The sequence below is a fragment of the Vitis vinifera genome, chromosome 11 (genome assembly GCF_030704535.1).
Source record: "Vitis vinifera cultivar Pinot Noir 40024 chromosome 11, ASM3070453v1".
Lineage (NCBI taxonomy): Eukaryota > Viridiplantae > Streptophyta > Magnoliopsida > Vitales > Vitaceae > Vitis > Vitis vinifera.
The window spans coordinates 11,759,654-11,784,914 of record NC_081815.1 but is presented as its reverse complement, the minus strand read 5'-3'; the positions used below and the strand labels follow the sequence as shown (position 1 = coordinate 11,784,914).

Here is a 25,261-nt window from a genome sequence, read left to right as displayed (position 1 = left end):
AGAAATTTCCAATTGCAATGCAGGAATTTAAAGCAGTTTTGGCTGGGGCAACCAGACATAAAATTAATCAGATGCAAGTTCCAGATTCTGATGATTTGCTAAGTTTGAATGGTTATATCCACTGAATGGCTCTTGCTTTTGTTTTTCTCAATAAAAAGAATAATACCACCACTGCTGCATCGCACCAACTAGATTGGAGTATGTTATCCAGCCTGTGTTCCATGCTCCGTGATAACAAATAACAATCCATTTCCAGCACAGTTTGTCAAATGAATTTCATAGAAAATCGGTCACTGACATATGCTTTTGGCTTGCCTACTCACAAAAAAAGGTTCATCTAGGGGCAATCATGGCCCCTGAGGAATTTTTATTAATCGAATTAGTCCATTAGATTCTACTGGTTTGGTTGACTGATTTTAAAAATAAAAAATAAAAAACATATCCAAACAAATATTTTTTTATTAATTTATCTTATATTTAATTTTTTTTTTAATAAAATCAATCATAAAAAATTATTTATTTTAATTTTTTTTTCTTTAGTATCATTCCTTGTATTTTTCCGCAAGTGTGATGCTTATGATGTTAGTTTAACATTTAACAATTTCCTTGCTATCATTTATTGACTTTCTAATTTGTCTTTTTTTGAAGCAAGAGAAAAACAAAAACAGTAAAAAGTCATTGGGTATGGTTGGGACATTAATCCTACTTGGCAATACTTTTCTAAACGTGTATGGTTATGATGTTAGATTCCATGGATAACGTGTATTGATCTTCTTCTTTTTTTTTAAAAAATAAATAAATTATTTTCTTTAAATATGAAAAAGGCAATAATATTTATTATGATTTTTAAAAGGACAAAAAAAAAAATTTGAATCAATTAATTGAAGTTGACCAAATCATATATTTTCTTTTAACATTGATTTTCATATGTGATGTACTTTTTATTTATTAGGGGAGGCCCTCCTATTTATTTCTACCCCATGTTTTATTGTTATTTAATTTCATAAAAGATAAAATGATAATTTGTTAAATGTGAATAAATATTAAAAATAAATAAAAAAATTGGGAAAACTTAAGAGAGTGGTAGTGGGCCCACAGAGTCTAGGGCCCATGATAAAATGGGAGCGTCCATTGCAGTTTGAGAATTTAAAACGAAACCGCCTTTCTCCTGCCTCTAAAACCTAAAACCCTCTCCTGCTGTTGCTGTTGCTGTTGCTTCTTCTCTTTCTCTGTTTTATTTTCTACCAACTTCGAAATCGAAATTTGGCCGGGATTCCATTTTGATTTGCTTTGTTTTTTCTGGGCTGGAATTGCATTCCCATTGAATCTTGCAGATCTTTGTTTCTCGCTGATTTATGGCAGAGAATGCTCAACAGGAACGGGGCCGAAGCGCCTCTACAGGCATGTGAATGTTCTTTTTATTATTTTCATCAATTTTGAATTTCCATGTAAATGCCTTTTTTTTTTTTTTTTTTTCCTATTTTCATTCCTTTTTTTTTTCTTTTTTTTTTTTTTGTTGATTCTATCACGGGATTATTCGTTTATGTTTTGATTTGATTTAATTTTATTGAAGCGGTGACACTGTGCTGCTTCAGTAGGATATTCCTGGAAGAAAGGTTGATTCGTTGTAGTTGAATCATCTGAAAAACCGCATGCGGGGCTTCTAGGGTTTATACATCTACTCCAATTTTGACACGCCCCCTTGGAGATTTTGGAATAGAATACTTTGAAATTGCACAATTGCTCTCCAACTCTCAGAATTTATGTATCTCTCAACCCTTACGATCTGTTTCGATCAGGGAATTTCTGACTTATAGAATGAGGGAAGGAGAATTTGGAAGAGGATTCTTGGAGATTCTTCAATTGCTCTCCATTTTGGATCTAAAAAATGAGGAGAAGGTATTAAGGAGGAAAGGAAAGAAAATGTGATTGAAAATAAAATTTAGTTTTAAGCTCAATAAATTTTTCCTTTCATCTTCTCCAAATTTACCCTCTTTTATATAGAGAATAAAAAATTAAAAAATGTGTAATTTCTTAAATAATTTAATTATGTTTTGTTTTCATTTGCCCTTTTTCTGAAAAACTAAATATGACACTTAGAGATTCCCTATCACCTTCTAGATCCAAATGAAGAGGTAGGCTGACTTTGGAAGAGAGTTTGGGAAAAAGAAAAAAGGAAATGAAATAAAAAGTGAAGAAAAAAAAATCATTTTTTAAGTTAAATAAATTTTTCTCCAATCTTATCAGATTCGATTCTCCTTTTGTATAGAGAATGAATCATTTGAAAATAGTAAGTTTCTGAATGGTTTCATTAATTTTTATATTTTTCTTCATAATTTCCATTGCAAACCAATATTTTAGATTACTTCCTATTTTTCCCATTTCCCCTGATACTATGTAAGATCCAAAGGGAGAGATAGGTATCTTGATATTTTTATTAGGCAATTTCTAATTATTTGGAGCCAAAACTTGTTCCAAGTCTTTATTACTAGTAATCATGCTTCTTTTCTCCTGATACTAGTATAGATTATTATTAGCTTGTTGTAACTTGCTTTCTTGGATTGGGAGAGATTGTGTTGCTGGGTCAGATTGCAGTTAGGCTGACTGCACTGGAAATTGCATTTAAAAATATTAGTGACTTAACTGTTAGTTCAGTTTGAATTCTCATGTTTATCATTATCACCATGTCTTACTCTAACAGGAGTGATTATGTTGCTGGGTTGAGTTGTAATTAGGATTTTTTTAATCTTGTTTTTAAAAAGTTCTTCTCAGTAAAGATTTTTTTTTTTTTTCCAGACTTCTAAGAAGTTTACTACTTATTATGTGAACATATGAATTTAATCCATTCATTTCATACATGTCCCAGAGTAAACCTATTTTTTGGGTTTGGCTCAAGGCTTTTTCTCCCTGGTCAAGCTTTCTAGAAAGAGAACTGACATGAGAAAATATTCTTTTTTTGTAGTGTCTTAACTGCACATTCTATTCTTTAGCTACCTTGTGGGGTTTTGTACTTCCTCTCTGATTTTAAAGGAAGAAGAACTTGCAAGAATAAGAGTTTCTGGTTTGCTTCCATTGAAAAACTTGCAACCTTTAACATGCAATGACTCTTGCACATTCTATTCTTCAGCTGCCTTGTGGGGTTTCCTCTTGTCTCTCTGATGATTAAAAGGAAAAAGAACTTGCAAGAATAAGTGTCTAGTTTGCTTCCATTGAAAAACTTATAACTCTTTAACATATAGTGACTCAAGCCCACAGCTAGAAAGTTTTTAGAAAAACAAGTCTTTTGACTTGAGGATTGAAAAATCTTTAACTACTCAAAGATCATATTTCTCATGATTTATGAGCTTCTGATACAAGAAATACAAAAATAGGTAAGTGATCAACAATATTTATAAGAACTCCTGCCCATGTCCTTGACATCCTTTATTATCATTAGAATTAATATTTTATCTTGTTGAAGTTTGTGAATCTAGTGCCATGTACATGTTTTAGACTCAAAAAGCAGTTACCCATATTGAATACTGCTTCCTTGTACCTACCTGCAAGCAGCAGGCATCATTTTACCATTCTGACAACCAGTATCGGCATTATAATCTGACCAATGGTAATCCCCATATGATATGGGCTCATTTGGCTCCTTTTCCAACATACTACATGCTTTTCTCCTCTTTGCACTTCTGTTCAAAACATGGTTTTTTCTGTTCATTGAACTCCAAGACTCTGTTTTTTCCTCTTTTAAAACATTACCAATGCTTGTAATTTGTTTATGGTTGACACGACTCTCTCTGTGTCACAAGAAGATCCTATTGTTTCATGACACACTGAATTTGTTAGTTGAGTATCATCTTGTTTTTCTTCATGGTATCGAGTTTCTTCCCCCTTTTTCAAATTTGTTTGTGAAATTGGTTAGAGTTCTGTCTATATATGTGCACATATCTTTTATTCTGTTTTCATCATGCCTATACATAGAAGTACATTTTTATGAGGTGTGTGGGATCTTGCACCCCTGTGCATATCCAGACCTTGTATTGTCCTCTTTCTGTAGCTTCCTTTGATTAGTTTTTTGCAATGTCTGTGTTTTCCAGTATTTAATGAGTTGTCAAACTTGTTCATACTGGATACAGGAGAGAGACCTGTTGAACCAGCTAACTTGAGAGAACAGGTACTTGGTTGTTAATCCCCTCTCCAATATTATTTCAATAATATGCATTTCTATGGAATTTGGTTCATTGAGGTGTTTGTTTCCACTTCTGTATTATATTATCTCAGCCAAATTTGCTTGAAGATGAAAGGGTTCCAAGAGTTGTCGCAGATCAACCGATATCTTTTGATGCAATTGGAGATTTTAATGCTGGTTACCCACAGGATGCCTATGCTTCTATTAACCGACCTTTTTATTATGGAGGTTGGTTTCTTTTTCTGGTAACCTACATGGGCCACACCTTATATTCTGGTTTTGACCCATTTTGAAATGAATCAATTTCAACCTTTTCTAATGCAAAATTTACAAGTTCAAGGGAATTGGACTGAAATTCTATAATCCCATTTAGATTTTGAGAAGCTATCAAAATTGATATTGAAATTAAAATTCAAAACCTTGGGAAGTGGATCCTGTTGACTTTCTATGGGAATGGATGAAGGCCATGATTGTTGCACTTATCTTCTAGCTTCTGCATCTTCACATAATCTTATAGGACCTCCATTGGTGCTGTGGCATTTTATTTATTTATTTATATTTTTGTGGTTCCAGGCTATGACAATAGTACCAGTTATTGGGATGGATATCCTCATTATGTTAATGCTGATAGCATGCAAGTTTTTCCTCCGGTTAGTACCCCTCATTCTTTGTCACATATGTTTTCTAGTTAAAACTCATGAAACATCTCTTTTTTATGTTTGATCTGACTCAGGTTATCTACAATGATAATCCATCTCTTGTGTTTAGTTCGGGTTATGGCTTTAATCCTCAAATGGCATATGGACAATATACCAATGTTGCTACCCCTCTTCCTTCTCTAATGGTGGATAGGCAGCTATACTCCCCACATCAAAATCCATTCTCTCAACCTTATTATCCACAATCAATTCCTAGTGTGCCGAACATATCTTCAGCAGTTTCAGTTCCTCAAACTGAGCTGATGGCACCAGAAAGTAGCGTCCAAGAGGGTTTCAGTGGCAACATGCGTTCTAGTCAAGGATCAAGTTATGTCATACAGTTCGGATCTTTTGGTAGAGGGGGCCTTTCACAAAATTCTGCCTATGGTCCTGGTTCATCTAATTTTCAGGGGGAGTTTGTACCACCCAACTTCTTGCCTAATCAATCAAATCTTCCAGAAGCAGATGTGTCTTTGTCTTCAGTGACGTCTCAGGCAGCTCATCCCCAACCAGTTGGAATACTTGGTTCATACGAGCTCAATGTTAGACAGGTTTGTTTTCATTTATATTGCAATGCCTGTTTTTGCTGCTGGAGCAACACAGTAATTGTAGCTATTATTGTCTTTCAATAGCAATATTCTTGCCATTTAGCTTGGGTTTGGTATCAAGTTTGATAGAAACATATTATGATTTTGGGGGAACCTCATAGATGGTTGACATTTGCTTTTGATATTGATTTATTATTTAATTATATATTTCTCAACAACAGAGAGCAGCACATGGACTGGGATTGGTACCAAGTTCCTCTAACATATTCTACCCAGATGGTGGCCTTTATGAGAGCACTAACTTTGGTGGTGCATCTGTTTCTCCGTTGGGAGCTAATGATCGGAACAGACTCATTCTTGACAAGGGAAAAATACGAGAAAGGGATCGAAGTTCAGGTGTCTTTTCAACTGATTCGTCTAACTTCTCCAGTGACCGTAATCGGGGACCAAGGGCTTCAAAGCCAAAGGGCCAGAGCACCTCTGGACAGGGAGTTTCCTCTTCTTCCAGAAAAAGTGATGCATCAAATTCTGTGGTTCACTTTGATTCATACAACCAACCAGATTTTGTTACAGATTACGAGAATGCCAAGTTCTTTATAATCAAGTCTTACAGTGAAGATAATGTTCACAGAAGTATCAAATACAGCGTTTGGGCCAGCACAGCACTTGGAAACCGTAAATTGGATGCTGCTTATCAAAAAGCAAAGGAGATAGAGACCAATTGTCCAATCTTCCTGTGTTTCTCGGTACATCACTTTAACTCTTTAACTAATTTAGAATTTTTATGTCTTTGCTTATAATAACTTAGCTAACTTAGCTAACCAGGTCCTAATTGATCTATATTTAAGGAGGATAAAATTAGAATTGCATTTGGTGCACAGTACAAAGCAGGAATTAAATGGGTCCTTGGACAGATATTTTTTAAATTGGGGGCTATGAGAATGTTATTGGGTTCTGAATAAAAAAGAATATGTGATTGGGTGACACTAAGGTGTTGTTTGGATGGATACACTTCTTGTTTTCTATTTTTAAAAATAAAAATGATAGTAGATCCTATATGAAATGCAAGAAGGCTCAAAAACCTACCTTGAAAATTATGGCTTCTAAAAACTATTTATAGAAATTGAGGTATTAGAAACTTTTTACTGCCTCAAATTTTAAAATTTGAAAGTAATTTTTAAGAACATAAAGTGAGTGTACACCTTTTTGTCCAATAGTTCTTTCATTTTTATATAGAAGTTACTACTATTTTTTGTTTTAAAAAAATACCAAGTGTATTCAAATGTGACCTAAGATTTTTGTTTTTGGCTTGTGAAATGGTTACGTAAAGACGATCATTGAGGTTTCCCCTTTCTTTCTTTCCTTTATTTTTGGCAATGCAGTTCCATTGGGCTACATGGAGTTTTTACAGTAGCTCCTTGCACTTAGAAGTCATTTGAGAGAGCACATGGTCACTAAAATGAAGTTGGTTTATGAGCAAGTCAGGTGACTTTTTCTAGTCTGGCTAGCATTTGTCAATTTACTTGGTCTGCATTGGCTTCCAAACTGGATGCTAGCTCCTATAAATTTTTTCCCAATTTTAAGGCACGTAGAGTGCATGTCATTAACTCATGCCTACCAATATCAGCAAACCCCTTGTGAATTACTCCTTGTTATCCTTTCTGCATTCAAATGCTGGTTTTTGTTATCCTGTGTCAGTTGGTTTAGGTGGTCCTGATGGGTTTGAGTATGGGCCCAATGAAAGGTTCACTTGTAAGTCAGTCATATCAGTCATTGCTTCTTATGAATTAAAGCTGTAAATGGAATGAATCCTGAACTCATTCTCTCAATAAGATGCATTATTTGTTACCTCTTTTCAAATTATTAGATACCTAGAGAAATTCTTTTCCATAGTTAATGTTTTCTATTAGTTTTTATGTCCACTGAAGTTGCTTCTGGTTTAATTATTGTTTTTTTTCCTTATATTTTGTTGATTACAAAATTGTGTAGGTCAATGCTAGTTCGCAGTTTTGTGGAGTAGCAGAAATGGTTGGACCTGTAAATTTTGAGAAAGATGCAGAATACTGGCAGCAGGATAGGTGGAGTGGGTTGTTCCCGGTCAAGTGGCATATTATCAAAGATGTACCTAACAGTCTATTTCGTCACATACTACTAGAAAATAATGAAAACAAGCCTGTTACTCACAGCCGAGACACACAAGAGGTAACGGTGGATTCATTTATTGTTTATTTATTTTTTCTAGAAGGGTTCATATGCCTAACCAAATTTACCTTGATTATTTATTATTTGTTTATTTTATCTAGAAGAGGTCATTTGCGTAAACATGATTACCTTCTTTAGTTGGTTCCAAGTGGCACTTCAACTCCACAGTAAACATATGCTTAATGTAATGCAGTTTGTTCTCTGGCAAAAATTTGAAGTAATCCATTGTTGACATGCTTTGCTCCCGGGAAGGTGCAATATCTATCACAAAGATCATTGGACAATAGGTTCAAAAGGTCCATACACATATTGAACTTCTACAAACGAGTTAGGCATCCCTGCACCAGTGTGATTGTAGGAGTACGTGATGGCTTAATGCTACTCATTGAACATTTACAAATGAGCCAGGCATTCCTTGGTCAATGGCACCAATGTGCACGGTTCTGACAGGATACATCCATGATCTTTTACTAACATTGTTCTTTACTCTGCATTTCATGCTTCTCTAATCACGAACAGTAATGATTTCATGGGTTATAGGTCATCTGTAAGTCACTTTGGAGTTGTTATAATAAGTTGTGGTCCTAAACTGAAATGTAATGTGTTTCAATTTCTTTGTACTTTTCTGTCTTCCTGTCTTCAGTGGTTACTTGCTTATGGTTTAAGGAGGACATCAAACTAATTCTCTTTCTTGATGCTTGAAATATTTTCAGGTGAATTTGGAACAGGGTATCGAGATGTTAAAAATTTTTAAGTCTTATGATGCACATACATCCATCCTAGAAGATTTTGATTTCTATGAACAAAGGGAGAGAGCTTCAAAGGAAAGAAAGGCCAGACAGCAAGCTTGTTCAACAACAAAAAGTCCAGGTTCTGAGGAGTCTGTAAACCATGTTTCCAATAGCTTTTCTCAATCCCTCCAGTTGGAAGAGAGTGATAGGGAAGTAATAGCAACTGAATGGGGTGACAATTCAAGGACAGAATCAGGGGCCCACTGCTTGGAAGAGAGTGGTGAAGCAGTGGAACCTGAAAGGGGTTGTAGCACTACAACAGGTGCTCTGGTTTCACTTGCTGATGACTCCATGAACCAAATGTCTGATAGCTTTGCTCAAACACTACGGTTGGAAGGGAGTATTAAAGAATTGAGAGCTGCTTCTAGCTCAGGAACTGATGCTGAGGTTTCACTTGATGATGCCATAACCCTAATGACTTTAGAATCCAAAAAGAATAATAAAGAACTACCAAGAGCTGGAAGGATTAACAGCCCAAGACCAGATGCTTTTGTTTTACTTGTTGATTACCCCAAGGGCCAAATATCTGATAGCTCTGTTCAATCCCCACAGTTGGAAGAGAGTAGTAAAGAAGTGTAGACAACTAGAAGGCTTGGGTATCAGAATTAATCCTGTCAACCTGATGGTAACAGTTGTATTGACTGGTCAAAGTGGTGGTGTAGCTGTAGTGGGCATCCCAGGAGTGGTTGCATGCATCTTGGACATGCTGCTGTAACCTAACATATTCCTTGTTCTCTTTGTGACTCTAGTCTTCGTCTGCTGACTACATTTGAGGTGGTATTTTGGACACCCAAGTGACCCGGATGTTTTCCATATAAGATGTTGGTTTTTGTGTTTTTTTCGTTTTTTTCTCTTTCCATTTATAGTTCTGTTGATTGTTTGGAGCAGAGAGCCAGTAACATTCAGGCAGGGCTTTGGATGCAGATGGTGTGGAATTCAATACTCATTAGCCCGTCTTTTCCAGAGTTGTTTCCTATGAAGGAAGGTGGTGTTGAGCATATTGAAGTAACAGGTGTGGGGTGTTCCGCTCAAGAAGATTATGACCCTGATTCCATTCTGGTTGTAATGGTGGGATTTTTGTTTTAATGGTTTGTATGAAGGCAGTTGGGTGTTGTAATCTGCTTCTTGATAAAAAGGAGTTGTAAACATCCCCAATTTGGGATGATAAATTGTAAAAGAATGTTACAGATGCATCCAAGAATTGTGTAAAATCTTTGTTTGAGGTGCATGGGAAGGCAATATGGAGTGAGATGGTTTTTCTTCTTCCTTTGTTTGCCTATCATTTGCTGCTCATCTGCTCATCAGCTCATTCCTTCTGACTGTGAGGCTATTTAGGTCAGGAGTCTGTTGAGGTCTTCCTACATATCATTCTCACTCAAGTGCATAGACCTCTTTTACCTTTTAAGGTTGTTCCTAGCTTACCTGGGCGTTTAGCATGTTTCATTCCGGACGAAATTTGATTTAGACTTTGCATTGAGTTGAAACTGCGAAGTCATGTCTGTTAAGGGCGTGTTCGGAATGCTGGGACGAGGAATGAAAGCAAAGACTTATTTTATCTTTCATTCAATATTGTCATTCGAATGATTTACTAGAAAGTGAGACCTACACTTGCTAGCTGTTCAAGCGTGATGTGTGGTTCTACCTCCACGTAGAACCACCTATCGTTTCCTGTATATCTCTCATGAACGCTAGCTACATCCTTTAACCTTTAACTGGTCGGAATGAGACTAGATGAGCATTTCTTTCTAATTCCTCCTTATGAAGGATTGAGTATAAGCAATGAATTGAAGAGTACAAGGGTGTGTTTAAAGAATATTTTTTAAAAATAGTTCTCAAAAAGCAGTTTTTTATAATAGTTTTCAAAAAAGTTATCTGTTATTTTCTAGAATTAAAGTCACCTTTTTTTTTTTTTTTGGTGTTTTCCAATATTTTTTAAAAATAACTTTTATTTTAATACTTTAATTTCAATCATCTTCACATTTGTATAATTATTTTTAAAAATAAGTCCTAAAAAAAAAAGCAAAAATAACATAAATTAATTCAAATATATTTTTAGAATAAGTTCTCAAAAAGCTATTTTCCAAAACTAGTTTCAACTCATTTGGATATCCCCCGCCCCCATAAAGCTAATAGGTCAAATATTTGTCAATGAACTAATATGAAATGTGGTTTCATAATTTCAAGTTTCTCTCCCCTCAGCCTAAACCAACGACAAATCTCAAATATAAGCATGAACAATAAAGATTACATTTAGGAATGAGATGGAGAAACATAAAATTCACTCATGACAAAAACTCGCAACTAAGACTAAAAACCAAAGAAATAAAGAAGGAAAAAAACTAGCATGCTATGTTTAAATGGATGAGGTAAGCTTCAAAGCCTACCTCACCTCAATATTGGTTGAGGTAACAACATATCCAATACTAGTTCTTTCAAAGATTATTACAAATAGAATGACCCAACTTGTAATCCCTTTGAACAAACTTAAAAATAAAGAGTGATGCACCAACATTGCATAAAGTATACTTTGTCTAGAAAGTTCCTAAACTATATAAGAATTCAGAAAAAAGAAAAAAAAAAAAAACTTATATCTAAGATTTATCAAGAGTAGAACCCATCAAACCATGATAAACTATTCCTCTAGTTAATTATGCATTGAAATTTTCGTTGTGTCAACTTTACCTTCAGCATAATACTTATATGGAGTTCAAAGTAAATTTGATGATTATGAGTTCATTATCAATAAACTTATGCACATTTTCATCAAAACCCTTTTGGTTAAATCCATGTGTGGGAAGGTCTCTAACATCAAATTCTTCAAGATTTCATTCAAAGGTAAATTTGATTCAATACTCACCTTATTGCTTTCAACTTGAAAAGAAAGGATGACTATCTTAGTATTAATTTCATCTTAAGCTTATGAAATTTGGGCAATAAGTTCATTTCAATTGATATTAAATTTTGTCTAATTAAACAAGGATTTCCTAAGAAGTTCTGCTAATTTTTGTTCATCTTTAGAATACTTTCAACAAATGGGAGTGAAGATGCTATGGCATAAGGAGAGTCTTGACCATTCTCCTAATTGAGGTCAATATTGTCAATTCCTAGCTGCATTAAATTTCCTCCTATCAATGCATTTAAGATCTCTAAGATATTTGTCAGACATTTTATCTAAAAATTGTTGTGACTTAAGAGTTAAACCTTCATAAAAATATTCCACAATTTGCTAAGATGTTATATTATGCAACAAATCAACATCCAACAACTTTGTACATCTCCTCCAACACTCTCGTACCATTTTTGCCAAAAAAAAATTCAATTGTTCGAGGAAATTGATTGATGTTGGTTGAAATATGCACATACAAGATCAATAGAATGATTCATCAAATAACTCATATTATATTAATTAACAACCAAAATGTAAACAATATTGTAACCAAACCTACTAAACCTATATCTAATCTAACAACAAATAATTAATTATCTCAACTAAAAACAACTAAACAAGGTCGTTCTTCGGTTATGGTGCCATTTTCTCGATTATAACTCTCTGTTTTAATATTAAAATCTTGATTATCATAGAAATCTTGGCCAAAGAAAACCAAAGAGAGGATGACTACCATGTGTAATATTTGGATATTGTCCTTTAAAATTGATGCACTTGACTATTTATACTTTGACAAGGTAAGAGCCTATTTGGCACTGCTTTTAATGGAAATGTTTTTTTTTCTACAGCACTTCTAGGAAAAACGCTTATATGAGAATCTAAAAAAGTGACTCTAATAGTATTTTTGATAATATATTGCATAAATACAAAAATGCTTTTAATAATAATAAATTACTAAAAAGGACATCTATTAAAAAAATATTATAATAAACCAAAAACTTTTATTACAAAAAATATATAAATATTTATGTTGTTAAAAAAACTCAAAATTTTATTTTTACAAAAGGGAAGTGAAAGAGGAAGATGAGAGTGAGAAGGAAGCGGAGAGTGAAAGGGAAATGGAGAATAGTGGGAAAGGGTACTTCAGGAATATATGAAAAAATTTGAAATATATATATATATATATATATATATATATATATATATATATATATATATATATATATATATATATATATTTAAAAGAAACACCTTCCAAGTGCTTCTCTAAAAAACACTAAGTGTTCTTCAAAATATTTTAGGACTAGAAGCACTTTTAAAAAACACTGCTAAATGGGCTTTAAGTCTTTTAATTATATCTAAGACTCTAAAAAGATAACTTTACAAAAATAGAATTTTTATCAACCAAATAAAGTAATTAAATATAACTAACGATTTTGAAGTTTTCACAATCTAGTTTTAGACTTAGAATAATAAGAGAGAAAATTCTTGATCTAGGATTTAGGAACAAAGTTGATTTGAGACCAAATTGAATCTTGAAACCAATTTGCCCCCATGACTTAGATTTAAACTTAAACAAATAGATCCCTAAACTTCATGAAATAAATTGGTTAATGTAGTTTTATGTTCATGCATTAATATCACTTATGCATCTTGTTAATTTGATTTTTGATTTGATCCCAATAGATTGAACCAAGTTAACTAATGATCAAGTTGTTTACAAGCATCACTAGTACTTTGGTATATATTTTTATCTTGTCTAATTTCAAACTACACATAAGATTTAATTTTAACAAGTCAAACATAAAAACATAATCGCACCAATCAAACTTTATTAAAAACATGTTTGCATCCTACACTCTCATGTTACATGTCTAGAACTAAATCCTTCAACCTCTCATGGTAAAGATTGCACATTCCTAATCCATAAGAAATGGGGAACTAGTATGTTTATTGAAAAGAAAAACAAAAGTGTCCAACATACAAATATGAATGAATGTATGAAAAGCAATGAAGTGTAGTATGTTGAACTTGTACTCAAAAACCCTAATAATAACAAGAGTATATATATATATATATATATATATTATATAACCCTAAAATGACAAGTGACCTAGTCCTAATGTGTCACATCAATAAAATGGAACTAATTAAATCAAAATTATCAAATTTAGATTTCAACTTCAACTAGGTGTGAAATTCTAATTTAAAATGTGCATGGAATTGTCACTTATGCTAGTTTGCACTAGAAAAATCGATTTCATAGTGGTAAATTTGAAATTTTGATGTTGGTGCAGGAATGACTATAAAAAGTCATTCTAGGCTTTAGATTATTAGGGATAAACAGAATATCCCAAACAATCAACATAATAATAATAATAATAATAATAATAATAATAATAATAATAATAAAAATACTCAAGATAATCAAGGATATAATAATGGACATAGAGATTTTTATGTGGAAAATTCTCACACTAACTATGGAGAAAAAAATAGTATTGCATGCTCTACTCTAAGTAGAAAGGAGAAGAAAATGGTATTGCAGACTTCAGCTAATTTGAAGGTTCTTGAAGGTTATTGTTCAAACTTTAGAAACCTTGTGTCCATGGAAGAGCTAAAGCTTAGTGGTCTTAAGTCCCATGATTATCATGCACTTAAGCAACAACTACTACCAATAGTAATAAGATCCGTGTTACCAAAGCATGTCAGATATGCCATTACAAGATTGCGTTTTTTCTTTAATGCAATTTGTGCAAAGGTGGTGGACGTTTCAAGATTGAATGATCTACAATAGGACATAGTGGTGACTTTGTTCTTGCTAAAGAAGTATTTTCCACCTTCCATCTTTGACATCATGCTTCATTTAATAGTGCATTTGGTAAGAGAGGTTAGATTATGTGGACTAGTGTATATGAAATGGATGTACCCATTTGAAAGGTACATGAAAGTCTTAAAGGGTTATGTTTGAAATTATAATCATCCAGAAGGGTGCATTGCTGAGTGCTATATCGCAAAAGAAGCCTTAGAGTTTTGTACAGAGTATTTATCGGGCATGGATGCAATTGGGATTCCTTCTAGTATGAAAGATGAATGGAAATGTGGGAAACCATTACTTGGTGGTTGTGCAATAACTATTCATGATTATAAATTGGTGGAGCAAGCACATCATTATGTTTTACAAAATACAACCATTGTACAACCTTTTATTGAGTAAGTGTCATATATGTGAATATATGAGTTTGAAACTCTAGCTAATATTTATACAAACCATGACTTGCAAATTTTCACTTGATAGTGAACATATGAAATATTTGAAGACAAAATATCCTCGTCAATCAAAGAGAGTGAAGTGGTTAGAGAATGAACATGTGCGCACATTTAGTTATTGGCTTAGAAAAAATGTATGAAACTTAATATTCATACTCCCCTTAAAATTTAATGCTTACAAAATTAAAATTACATTGACTTACATATCATTAATGAACCTTCTAGGTTTCAGATGACATAAGTAAGAAAGAACCTATTGAATATAGTGGCATTAATGGTTCTTACTTACCCTGGATATATCATTAATGGTTGTCGTTACCATATCAAGGACCGTGATGAGGCACGAGTCAACCAAAATAGTGACATCAGTATTATGGCATCGACCATGCGAATTGCAAGTACCAAAGATAAGAATCATGTGCTTGGTGACATGTGTTTTTATGGGATTGTCACGGAGATATGGGACCTTGATTATAACATGTTTAACATTTGTGTTTTTAAGAGTAATTGGGTTGATAGCAAGAATGGTGTCAAAGTTGATGAGCTTGGGTTTACATTAGTTTATTTGAGCAAGATAGGACATAAATCGTATCCTTTCATTTTGGCAACGCAAGCCCAACAAGTATTTTATGTAGAAAATCAAGTTGATCCAAGATGGTCTATTGTATTATCAAGGCCAAAAATGGAGTTGTTCAGCATAGAAAGTGATGACAACATAACCGACAATTGTATGGAGCATCACCCATTTGCGAATGGGATGCCTAATTTTAAGTCTTTTGATGAAGTTGAAGATTATGATGAAATTTGTATGCGTACTAATTGTGAGGCGATTTGAATTGAACATCAAGCTTAATTATTATTTTTTTTCATTTTTTTTTGTGTTTTGTGACTACTAAGTGTATTATGTGATTTTTGGGTTATTTTTAATATACAATGTGATGCTCAACAATGTTATGTTTTTATTTTATTCCTGTTAAATATATTTTTACATTATATACTTACTAAACTATTATAAATAAATGCAGTTAGTGTCATATTTATTTATATTGAATAGTTTGAACTTTTATTTGAGCTTAATTGATATGTAGTTAAATAAATGTTGTTTATATGTTGATATTGTAAATCTAATTTCAAATTAGACAAGATAAAGCCATTACTCACCTATTTCATATTGATTCAAATTTTCAATAATTTAAGGGGTAATCTCATTGAAGGTTTCCATGGACTTGAATTAAAAACTTTAAATCAAAGTGTTAAATTATGTACTATGCAAAACAAAGCAAAAGGTTTTATGGGAAGATGGATTGAATCCACCAACCCATAATGAACCAGTTTGAAACATTAATAAATAACATATATGAATTAATTGTAAACATAATAACAACATACCCTATATGAAGTTGATCCTCGTAAGGAATCATCTAACGATGGAAAAATACATTTTAATTGATAGTTGAATATTCTTATTTCCAACTGAAACGGTTTATGAATACCATAATTTTTATTTTCTTGGTCCTTCCTTTGTTTTAGATCACTTGTCTATGATAGATATATAACAAAGCTTTTGAGAGATAATTGATCAAGTTGCAAATTCTGTGTAATTGAATAACATTAGTTTTAAAAAATTCGAATAAAGTTTCATTAGTGTGAATCTGGTGGATTTTTTTACTTTATGTCAAATTAAAGAACATCTTCTTCAATTTGTTTAGCTTTAATGAATGTAATCTTTGGTTTATTATTATTAACTATTAGTGACATTACTCTATCCTCAATATTGCGTAAGTGAAGCCATATATCCTAGAATCATTAAAGTTAAGGCAACCACATCTCATTACATATTATCAATGCTTATATGCTTAATAGTAGGAAAATCAAACACCTTTCAATGCATCCTCAACCCACACTCTTAAACTTCATTTTATGAGTATTGCATCCTAATTAGAAGCGTGCATTCCAACTAGGACCTTATAACAGTAGTGACTAAAATAGATGTAATTTAACTAAGCTATAATGGTATAATGTGTGTGTGTGTGTGTGTGTTTATAAGATAAGTCATGGCAATTTTCTTTCAACTCGATGACATGTTGTTGAGGTTTAGCAATAGATTATCCTCTTAATTTTATGCATATTTCATAATCGAGATTTAAGATTAATTTTCATGTATTGCAAAGTTTGTACACCAATGATTTATTCCTACTTATGAAATCATTTTGTAACTAATTTCTTTATATTTAGTTGAGATACATTATCAAGTGTTGTTTATTATTGCATAATTCTTAATTATTTGGGAACTTGGGAGAAAAATGATACATCTTTACGGATGTCTCCACCAAGAAGAGATAAAGAACAGGTAACTATTAAAATATCATGCTTTACTTTTGAATATAAGATATATATATATATATATATATATATTATGAGATTGATCATATTATTTTGATTGTCATGTAGATGGATGAAAAGGAAGGAAAACATAAGATTACTTCACCAAAAAGGTTAAGAGACCCAACTTTAAAACTTGAAATTGCTAAAAAGAGAAATGTTGCTAAAAAGAGAAGTGAAGGAGTGAAAATTAATATTCAATATAATGATGATGGTGAGGGAGTGGGTGAGGGATATGTACAACTTGTATCATACTTGGGCGTGCTAGCACGACCCATGGTGGCAGTATATCATACTGATTAGAGAGTAGTGCCTATGGAATTGAAGGAGAAATTATGGGATTGTGTTAAGGTATACAGTAATCTATTGAAATTATTTTCCTATATTTTGTGTACACCTTACATGATTATTAAATAATCAAGATCTTCTTATAAGGTATATAGTAATCTACTGAAATCATTTTCCTATATGTTGTGTAGATCTTGCATGCTTATTAAATAATCAAGATCTTATATTTTAAGGTGCATTCTTGGTTGATGAGAATAGAAAATACAACATCATATCATCCATTGGGACTAGCTTTAGGTCATTCAGGCACACATTGACGAAAAAGTATATCCTACCTTTTAAGGATAAGCTTGATTTCCTTTTGCAGCCACCAATTGAATACAATTACATTCCAATTGAAGACTAGAGAAAGTTAGTGGCTAATAGGTTGCCAACAGAGTTTCAAATTACATCAAATAAATAAATAAATGAGGGCAAAATACGTCTATATTCGTCAAGTGAGTAGGAAAGGATATGCAGGGCTTTAGGAAGAATTGGTAAGTTGAATTAGTGTATTTTATTTTGTTGGACATTTACTTTTGTAAAGTTTAATTACTTCACTTTTTTGTTTTTCGATAGATGCAAAAGACAGGTTCAAGGAAACCTATTGATAGATGGGTCTTGTGGAAGCTAGCAAGAGTGAAAAAAGGTGAATATGATGATGTTACGAGGCCTATAGCGGAAAAGATTGTAAGTTGTCAAACCTATACTTAGTTTTAGTCAATTTCATTTGTTTTTTATTTAATATGTCTCTTGAAGCATCTTATATTTTTTGGAGGATGAGTTGGCAAAGGCTATTGAGGAAGGGAATATTACATGTGTTGGCCAAAAGGATATCCTCACTTTAGCATTGGGTACATCGAAGCATCTTGGATGGGTTAGAGGAAAAGGTGGGGAAAAAAAGCCCAAACAATTCTTCAACACACTAAAACCCACAAAAAGTCTTGAAAAAGAGGAATGTCAAAGGATGTTAAGGGAAAAAGTAAAGAGCTTGGAAAAGGAGATTATTGCTTTGAAAGTTGGAAAAAAAAAAAAAAAAACCCTCACACCCACTCTGAAGTGAACAGCACAAAGATAAGGAAACAATTGTTGCAACATGAAGAAATACGAGGGAAGACTTATTATAGTGCTCATGTGGAGAACCTATCAACACAAGGGACTTGAAAAACTTCTCCACTAACTTAGGTATATATGGATTTTCCTAAGTTAAATTTATAAAAACAATATATAAAATAACTAAAATGAAATGCTAAGGATTACAAAATATGTTTTTACAGGTTTACAAATGCAAATTAGCTCTTGAAACTGAAGAGAACATTGTTGCATATGGAACTTATTTATGAGATTCAAAGATTTCCATTGATGGTACTGATATATTAGTGGTCATCCTTTACCCTCTTCAACCTAATGCACTTCTTCCATTCCCACTTTTTAAAAAACATTAGTACAATAAGGGAGGGTGTTGGATATGAGGTTTTGTGGCCTGTTGCATTTGTGATAGATGATGAAAATGATGAGGTGAATAACGTTATACCCAAACTTTCGAAGTTGAGTTATATTTTCCTATACTCTTGGTTTATTTTATTTTATTTTTTTAATGCCATGTGTCTATTTATATGTGTTTAGAATGTTGAAAAGAGAAAGAATAAAATGAAGAAGATACAAGCATCCCTAAAGAAAATCAAATATGAAAATCTAGATATATACAACTGTTTTCTAAAACAGTTTCAGCAATATTGGAGGGTAAACCAGCACCCATAGTTGACTTTCCAATCAATGTTTTTGGGATGAAATTTCAAACCTTTCTCTTGACAACTAAAATGAATGATGTAATTTCTGCAAAAGAGTTGACTATGAATTGTATATGTTTCTAAATTTGGTGATATTTTGTTGTAAAGATTTATGTTACATTCAGGATATAAATAAGTAGAAGTTGTTTTTTTTTTTTTTAAGTAATTCTAAATTGGGTGACATTTCATTAGGTGGTTGCATAAACATCTGGATGATACACTACATGAGAAAATTATATTTGTTCATCCAGGAATGACGTCCAAGGATGGATCATAGTCCCACATATTGAAAAAAGAGCAAGGTTCATTGCTAATCACCTAATTGACTTCAAATTGGCAGACCTAATTTTTCTTCCATATAACTCAAAGTAAGTTGTTAATCATAATTGTTTTTAATTTCTTAGCCTTATAAATGCTATTTATCTAAATTGTATGTTAATATATTGTAGGTTTCATTGGGTTTTGGTTGTAATTGACCTCAAATCACAAACAATCTACTATTTAGACTCGCTATTACAATAGTCATACCAAGATATAAAAGATATTGTGAACATGTAAGTCTGCCATAATTTTAGTTTTCATGTCTCACAATGAACACTAATGTACTCTTATTTTTTGTAGGGGGTTTCGAATTTTTGTATTTCAAAAGAAGAAAGAATCTGAAAAAGAGCTAAAGTGGATAGTTATTGAGGTTACATTTTTTTCTTCTCCTAAACTTTTTGTTCATTTTCTAACTTTTTGAAGACTTACCTACATTTAAGTTGTTTTCTTGAATTAAAGTTTACTTGATTTTTGAAATGTAAAGATTCTATATGGCTTTCTCTCACATGAATATATACCTATATATATATATATATATATATATATGAATTTTCTTAGCTTATAATTGTTTTTGTTATTATTTCATATTCTTAACTTGAGTTGAGAAGGATACTATATATGTTTGTTTCACCACCTTATAAAAATATAATCTAAATTGCTATGAATACAATGTACTTATATGTTCATTATTCCACTAGTAATGAAGTAGTACTAAAAAGGAACAGACCCATTTTTTCATGTGATTGAAAGATTTATGATCCATTTTCACCTTCTAAAATTAATATTTCAAGGAATAGTAATAGAAACTAGAAGAAAAATAGGAAAATTTTTGTTAAAAATGCATTAGTACAAGACTTTTTTTCAATTGCATTCTGATGTGGAAGATCAAACCTTAGAAAATTTAAGCAGAAAAAAAATTAATATATACATAATTAGTCAATTTGAAATGTTGGTCATAGGAAGAACAATTATTAAATTTTGATCACTATATCCATAGCATTTACAACCCTTTAGAACCATTTAGATGTGTGTGGGTAAGGAAGCAATGGGGATCCTTTAGATAGCTTTGATCATGTTACTTAGGTGTGAGTTGTTCTTTATATCTTTTTTTTAGCCTTAGTATGTCTTATATACATCCTATATTTAGTTTAGATGTTTCTTGTAAGACACAACCTCTCTCAATCTCTCTCTCTTTCTTTTTTTCTTTCTCTCTTTAATCTAAACTCTTTACTCTTTTATCCATCTTCAATCAAATTGTTCATATGTAAAACATTTATTCCTTATAATTACTAATTGCATTTCTCTTCTATAATGTCAATCTATGAGATGTAAAAGGAGATTAATACTACATATTTCCAAATATATTATCGATAATTGCTCTTGAAGCTTGATTGATTTACCTTAATGAAGTCTTAAAAGTCATGATCTTTTCTAAGGAATATTCTCACACAGACAAAAGTTAACTATTCTTTTTTTCTTACGTTAATCACTATTCTTAATAAATATAATTAAGCATTACCTTTATCTATTCCTTTTTTTTATCCATATTTCACATATACGTGTTATTTGACATTCTTATATTTTACCCAATTTAACCCTCCAAGTTTTAAACATAGGAGCTTAGGGTATTATGTTAGATATGTATTGATTTAATTTAGGTGCAAATTTTACTTGAAACTAACATTATGTCATCCATTGTTTTTATAAATTTAAAATGTGAAGGATGAAAAAATTGACCAAATTTATATGATGTCATATTTGATTGTGAAATTTTGTTGATATAATTTTGCTCATAAGGGCCCAAACAGTTGGATGGTGTCATGTGCGGATATTCTGTCATGCGAGACATAATTGCAAATAGAAGTCTCCTAACATCTCAGGTTTATTTACCTATGTATTTTCATAAGTACATAAGAACTTATACATGTATTTAATGTTTCACATTAACATATTTTCTCTTATCATATATTTTAGTTTGAAAGGAAAAAACCTATTAGCTGAGTTAGAGGAAGTGAGATCTGAATGGGTCTCATTTTTTAGCACTCTTATCTTAGACCAAGTATAGTGGGTATGTGAATTTTATAATTTTTTAAAATAAAATTTCAAACATAAATTTCAATTAATGTTGCATCTTTCCTCTTTACAAGGTATATGGTGACATTTGCTATTGTTGCAATTTTGAGATTACAAGATCATATTGTCATGCATAGATGTTGAAGTTTTGGATACTTTTAGATACATCCCTACATCTTTTAAAAGATACATTTGATGAAAATACAAATTCATGTTTTTTATTATTATTGTTATGTATGTCTATTGGATTCTTTTTGCATAAATTTTGGTATATGTTAATATCATTTTAGTAAAATTTCAAATATAGACTTAAAGTAATGTAGTTTTTTTTATCTACTTGAAAAAGGTTGAATAACATTTGCAGTAGTTGCAATTTTGAGAATACAACATCAGCATAGGTTTTTGCTATCATGTATGTAAAGTTGCAATTAGTTTTTTCTTTTATTGGATATTTTTAGGTACTTATCTATATTTTTTCCCTAAAAGTTAATTGCTAGATTTTTTATTTTTTTATTTTTTTATGTATTTGGGTACATGTTTATATCTTTTTAATTAGTACTTTTAAATATAAACATAAACTAATGTTGTTTTTTTCTTATTTGCAAGAGGTTGGGTGATATTTGCAACATTTACAAATTTTAGAGTACAAAATCATGCATAAGTTTTTGTCATCATGTACAACTATTGGATTTTTTGGTAAATATCTGTCATTATATATATATATTTGATAAGAGTACAAGATCATGTATAGTTGCTTGGTTGTTTGTGAATACATTTGGATATATATGGGTACATGTTTATATCTTTTTTTTTTTTAATTTTGAAACATAAACATAAAGTAATGTTTTTTTTTTTTTTACTTGCAAGAGGTTGGGTGACATTTGTAGCACTTGCAATTTTTAGAGTACAAGATCATGTATAAGTTCTTGTTATCATGCATAAGTATTTAATTTTTGGTTTTTTTTTAGTAAATATCTTATATATATATATATATATATATATATATATATATATATATTTGATAATAGTACAAGATCACGTATACTTGCTAGGTTGTTTGTGGATACATTTCGATATATTTAGGATGCATATTTATATCTTTTTAATGAACTTTCAAACACAAACATAAAATAATGTTATTTTTTTTCATACTTGCAAGATATTAGGTGACATGTTTAATATGCATTGGACATGGATTCTTTTCCATTGAATTTTTAATAAAATTTTAAAAATAAACATAAAATAATGTTACTTTTTTCTTTCTTGCCAGAGGTTAGGTAACATTTGCAGTATCTGCAGTTTTTAGAAAAGAAGATCACGCATAAGTTTTTGTTTTCATGTACAACTACTTGATATTTGATTATTTTGGATAAATATCTATCCTTCTTTTAGATATATTTGACAAGATAACAAGATTATATATAGTTGTTAGGTTGTTTGGGAATACATTTGGATACATGTTTATATCATTTTATTAATCTTTCAAATATAAACATATACTGATGTTTTTTTCCTACTTGCAGAAGGTTAGGTGGCATTTGCAACTGTTACAGTACTTTTAAAGGCACAAGATCATGCATACATTCTATTTATCATGTATAACTATTGGATTTTTGGGTACATATTTGCCTTTTTTTTGGATGTATGTGATGGTAATACAAGATTAAGCATGGATATTAAGCTTTTTTTTTTTTTTTTTGTCAATATATTTGCCTACATGTTCTTTTTTTTTTTTTTGATATATTTTATACATTCATGTACTTTATCTATATATATATACACAACATGTTCAATTTTGATGCAGATCATTTGGGCAACAAGTTAAGTTGACATGTTCCATATGCAACCTTGATATGAAATAAAACAATTTCCTTGATTTATGAATAAAGAAATCTTGACATAAAAGAAATTGTATTCCTTGACATAAGAATAAAGGAACCTTAACATATTAAAATTTCAATTTTGAAAAAAAAAAACATCCTTGACATATGTGTAAATTAATTTAAAAGCATATAAAACAACATTGACATATATCATACTTAAGCTTAACATATATTGAATATAATCTTGACAAAATTGTGAGTCAACCTTTACATATGTTTAACCTAACCTTGACTGAAGTGGAAGAAACATTAACATATGTGATATTAATAAGATTCCTACATTGATAGAAATGAGGTTTACCTTAACATATGCATATATCAAGTTAGTTTTTATCATTTCTTGACACTAGCATAGATGACATATGTGAATACCGATCTACCTTAACAAATATACCTATCTTGACGATGAAAAACTGTCAATGAAGACCTTTTTTCTTGTAGTATATGTAGTTTTATTAATGTAGAAAATGAGTAAGAGAAGCATAAAGAATAAGAGAAAAAAAAATGGTCATGTTAATGAAATAAAGGTTTTTGCTCGAATAAGTATTATGATAATGCGAGAGTTCCTAACATTTTTAATCCACTTGTTTTCATAAATATATATATCTTAATATATTAATTTGTGTGATGGCAACATGATCTTAAGATTGGAGACTTTCCTCCTCAAACTGACTTATGGTTCACTAATTGATTTAGCAAGAAAAAGAATAGTTGAGTTTATTTGAGATCACCATAAGTCTATGTAAATTATAATGCTCATTTCATTCATTTTAATGTATATTTCTCAAATGAATTGCTGAATTCTATGAATCCACTGTGAATAACTTATCATCTTGCAAGAAAACTACAACTTAAATCTTCTGTGCAGCTCATAATTCACCTAAATTATGTACAATGTAAGTGATACAAACACTCAAATAATAAATAATCAATCATGGATTGAAAAGAGAAACAAAAATCGTAATATATAAATATATTAATGAAATCTTATTCTATTATGCATCTCTTATTTTTAAGGGCTTAATTCTAACAAATAGTTCTTTAAAGACAATTGACCATCTTTCACTATTAGTAACACTTTTAAATGTCCTACATTTTTGTCTTCCAGGAACCTTACACCTACTTAAACTTGATGATAATGGATCATCTTTCATCCTGTGCTCAATTTTCACCTTAAATGATGATTGATTGTTTTCTAAAAGTGTTTGATCATTTCTGTCGATAACTAAAGACAATTACATTTTTTACTAGCGTTGTCAACTCATGTCCAACCAACCCCATATCAATTTATTATGGTAAGAAAGATATATGATTACCTTGTTTCCAATTAATTACTTGTACTAGCTTTAGTTCTACATAATTAATCATTAAAATATGAATTTGGAATCAAACACATGTGAACTTTCACTAAACTTATTGACAAAGAATTGCTTATATTTGGGTCATTACATGTATCATATAGAAAGTTTTCTCTAGCATTAGCTACAATGAGTCCCAAGTTGAAAAAAAAAAACAAAAGACCAAAAGGAAAATGGGTGCTCTCTTGACCAAGTAGGTACTAAGATATATTGTGTGGCCTAATTGACTAAAGTGGTACTAAGATGAATTGTATGACCTAGATGATCTAGGGAATTATATAATAACTTCTTGATCTCAAAAAGAAGTATAGTAAAAATAAAACCCACTGATTTTTAACCTTTAAACCATGATTTGAAATGAAAAGCATAAATCCAATAATAAAATGAGTGGTAAGTCCACAAAATAGGACTCGCCCAAGACAAGACCCTATTATGTGTAATATCTCACTGGACAACCACCTTGCCTATGTTCTTTCCTAGCGTATCTACTTAATACTTTCAAGTGGAAGGGGAGATATAGTTGGGAGATAGGATTCTTAGAAGGGTTGTACTAA

General features: G+C 31.3%; 1 protein-coding gene across 4 annotated transcripts; it reads left to right on the top strand.

Annotated features, from left to right (window-relative positions):
* Positions 1 to 1,132: 1,132 nt before the first annotated feature.
* LOC100241633 (YTH domain-containing protein ECT4) lies at positions 1,133 to 9,679 on the top strand. Of its 4 annotated transcripts, XR_786908.3 has the most exons (9): positions 1,133 to 1,401; positions 4,086 to 4,162; positions 4,270 to 4,405; positions 4,751 to 4,827; positions 4,911 to 5,426; positions 5,645 to 6,169; positions 7,413 to 7,625; positions 8,339 to 9,190; positions 9,305 to 9,679. XR_786908.3 is itself a non-coding variant. In XM_010658393.3 (8 exons), the coding sequence occupies exons 1-8, from the start codon at positions 1,356 to 1,358 to the stop codon at positions 8,993 to 8,995; spliced, it is 2,208 nt and encodes a 735-aa protein (XP_010656695.1). In that variant the 5' UTR covers positions 1,133 to 1,355; the 3' UTR covers positions 8,996 to 9,679. The 4 variants fall into 4 exon arrangements, 3 of the variants coding, with proteins under 3 accessions (XP_010656695.1, XP_010656694.1, XP_059596678.1); XM_010658393.3 differs by having other exon boundaries at positions 4,125 to 4,162; positions 8,339 to 9,679; XM_010658392.3 differs by having other exon boundaries at positions 8,339 to 9,679.
* The last annotated feature ends 15,582 nt before the right edge of the window (positions 9,680 to 25,261 follow it).

Excerpts from the sequence above, each read along its gene's own strand:
- LOC100241633 (XM_010658392.3), top strand. The coding sequence starts at position 1,356 with ATGGCAGAGAATGCTCAACAGGAACGGGGCCGAAGCGCCTCTACAG. Across the intron at positions 4,828-4,910 it reads GCATGCAAGTTTTTCCTCCG|GTTATCTACAATGATAATCC; the intron begins GTTAGTACCCCT and ends GATCTGACTCAG. Across the intron at positions 6,170-7,412 it reads CAATCTTCCTGTGTTTCTCG|GTCAATGCTAGTTCGCAGTT; the intron begins GTACATCACTTT and ends AAAATTGTGTAG.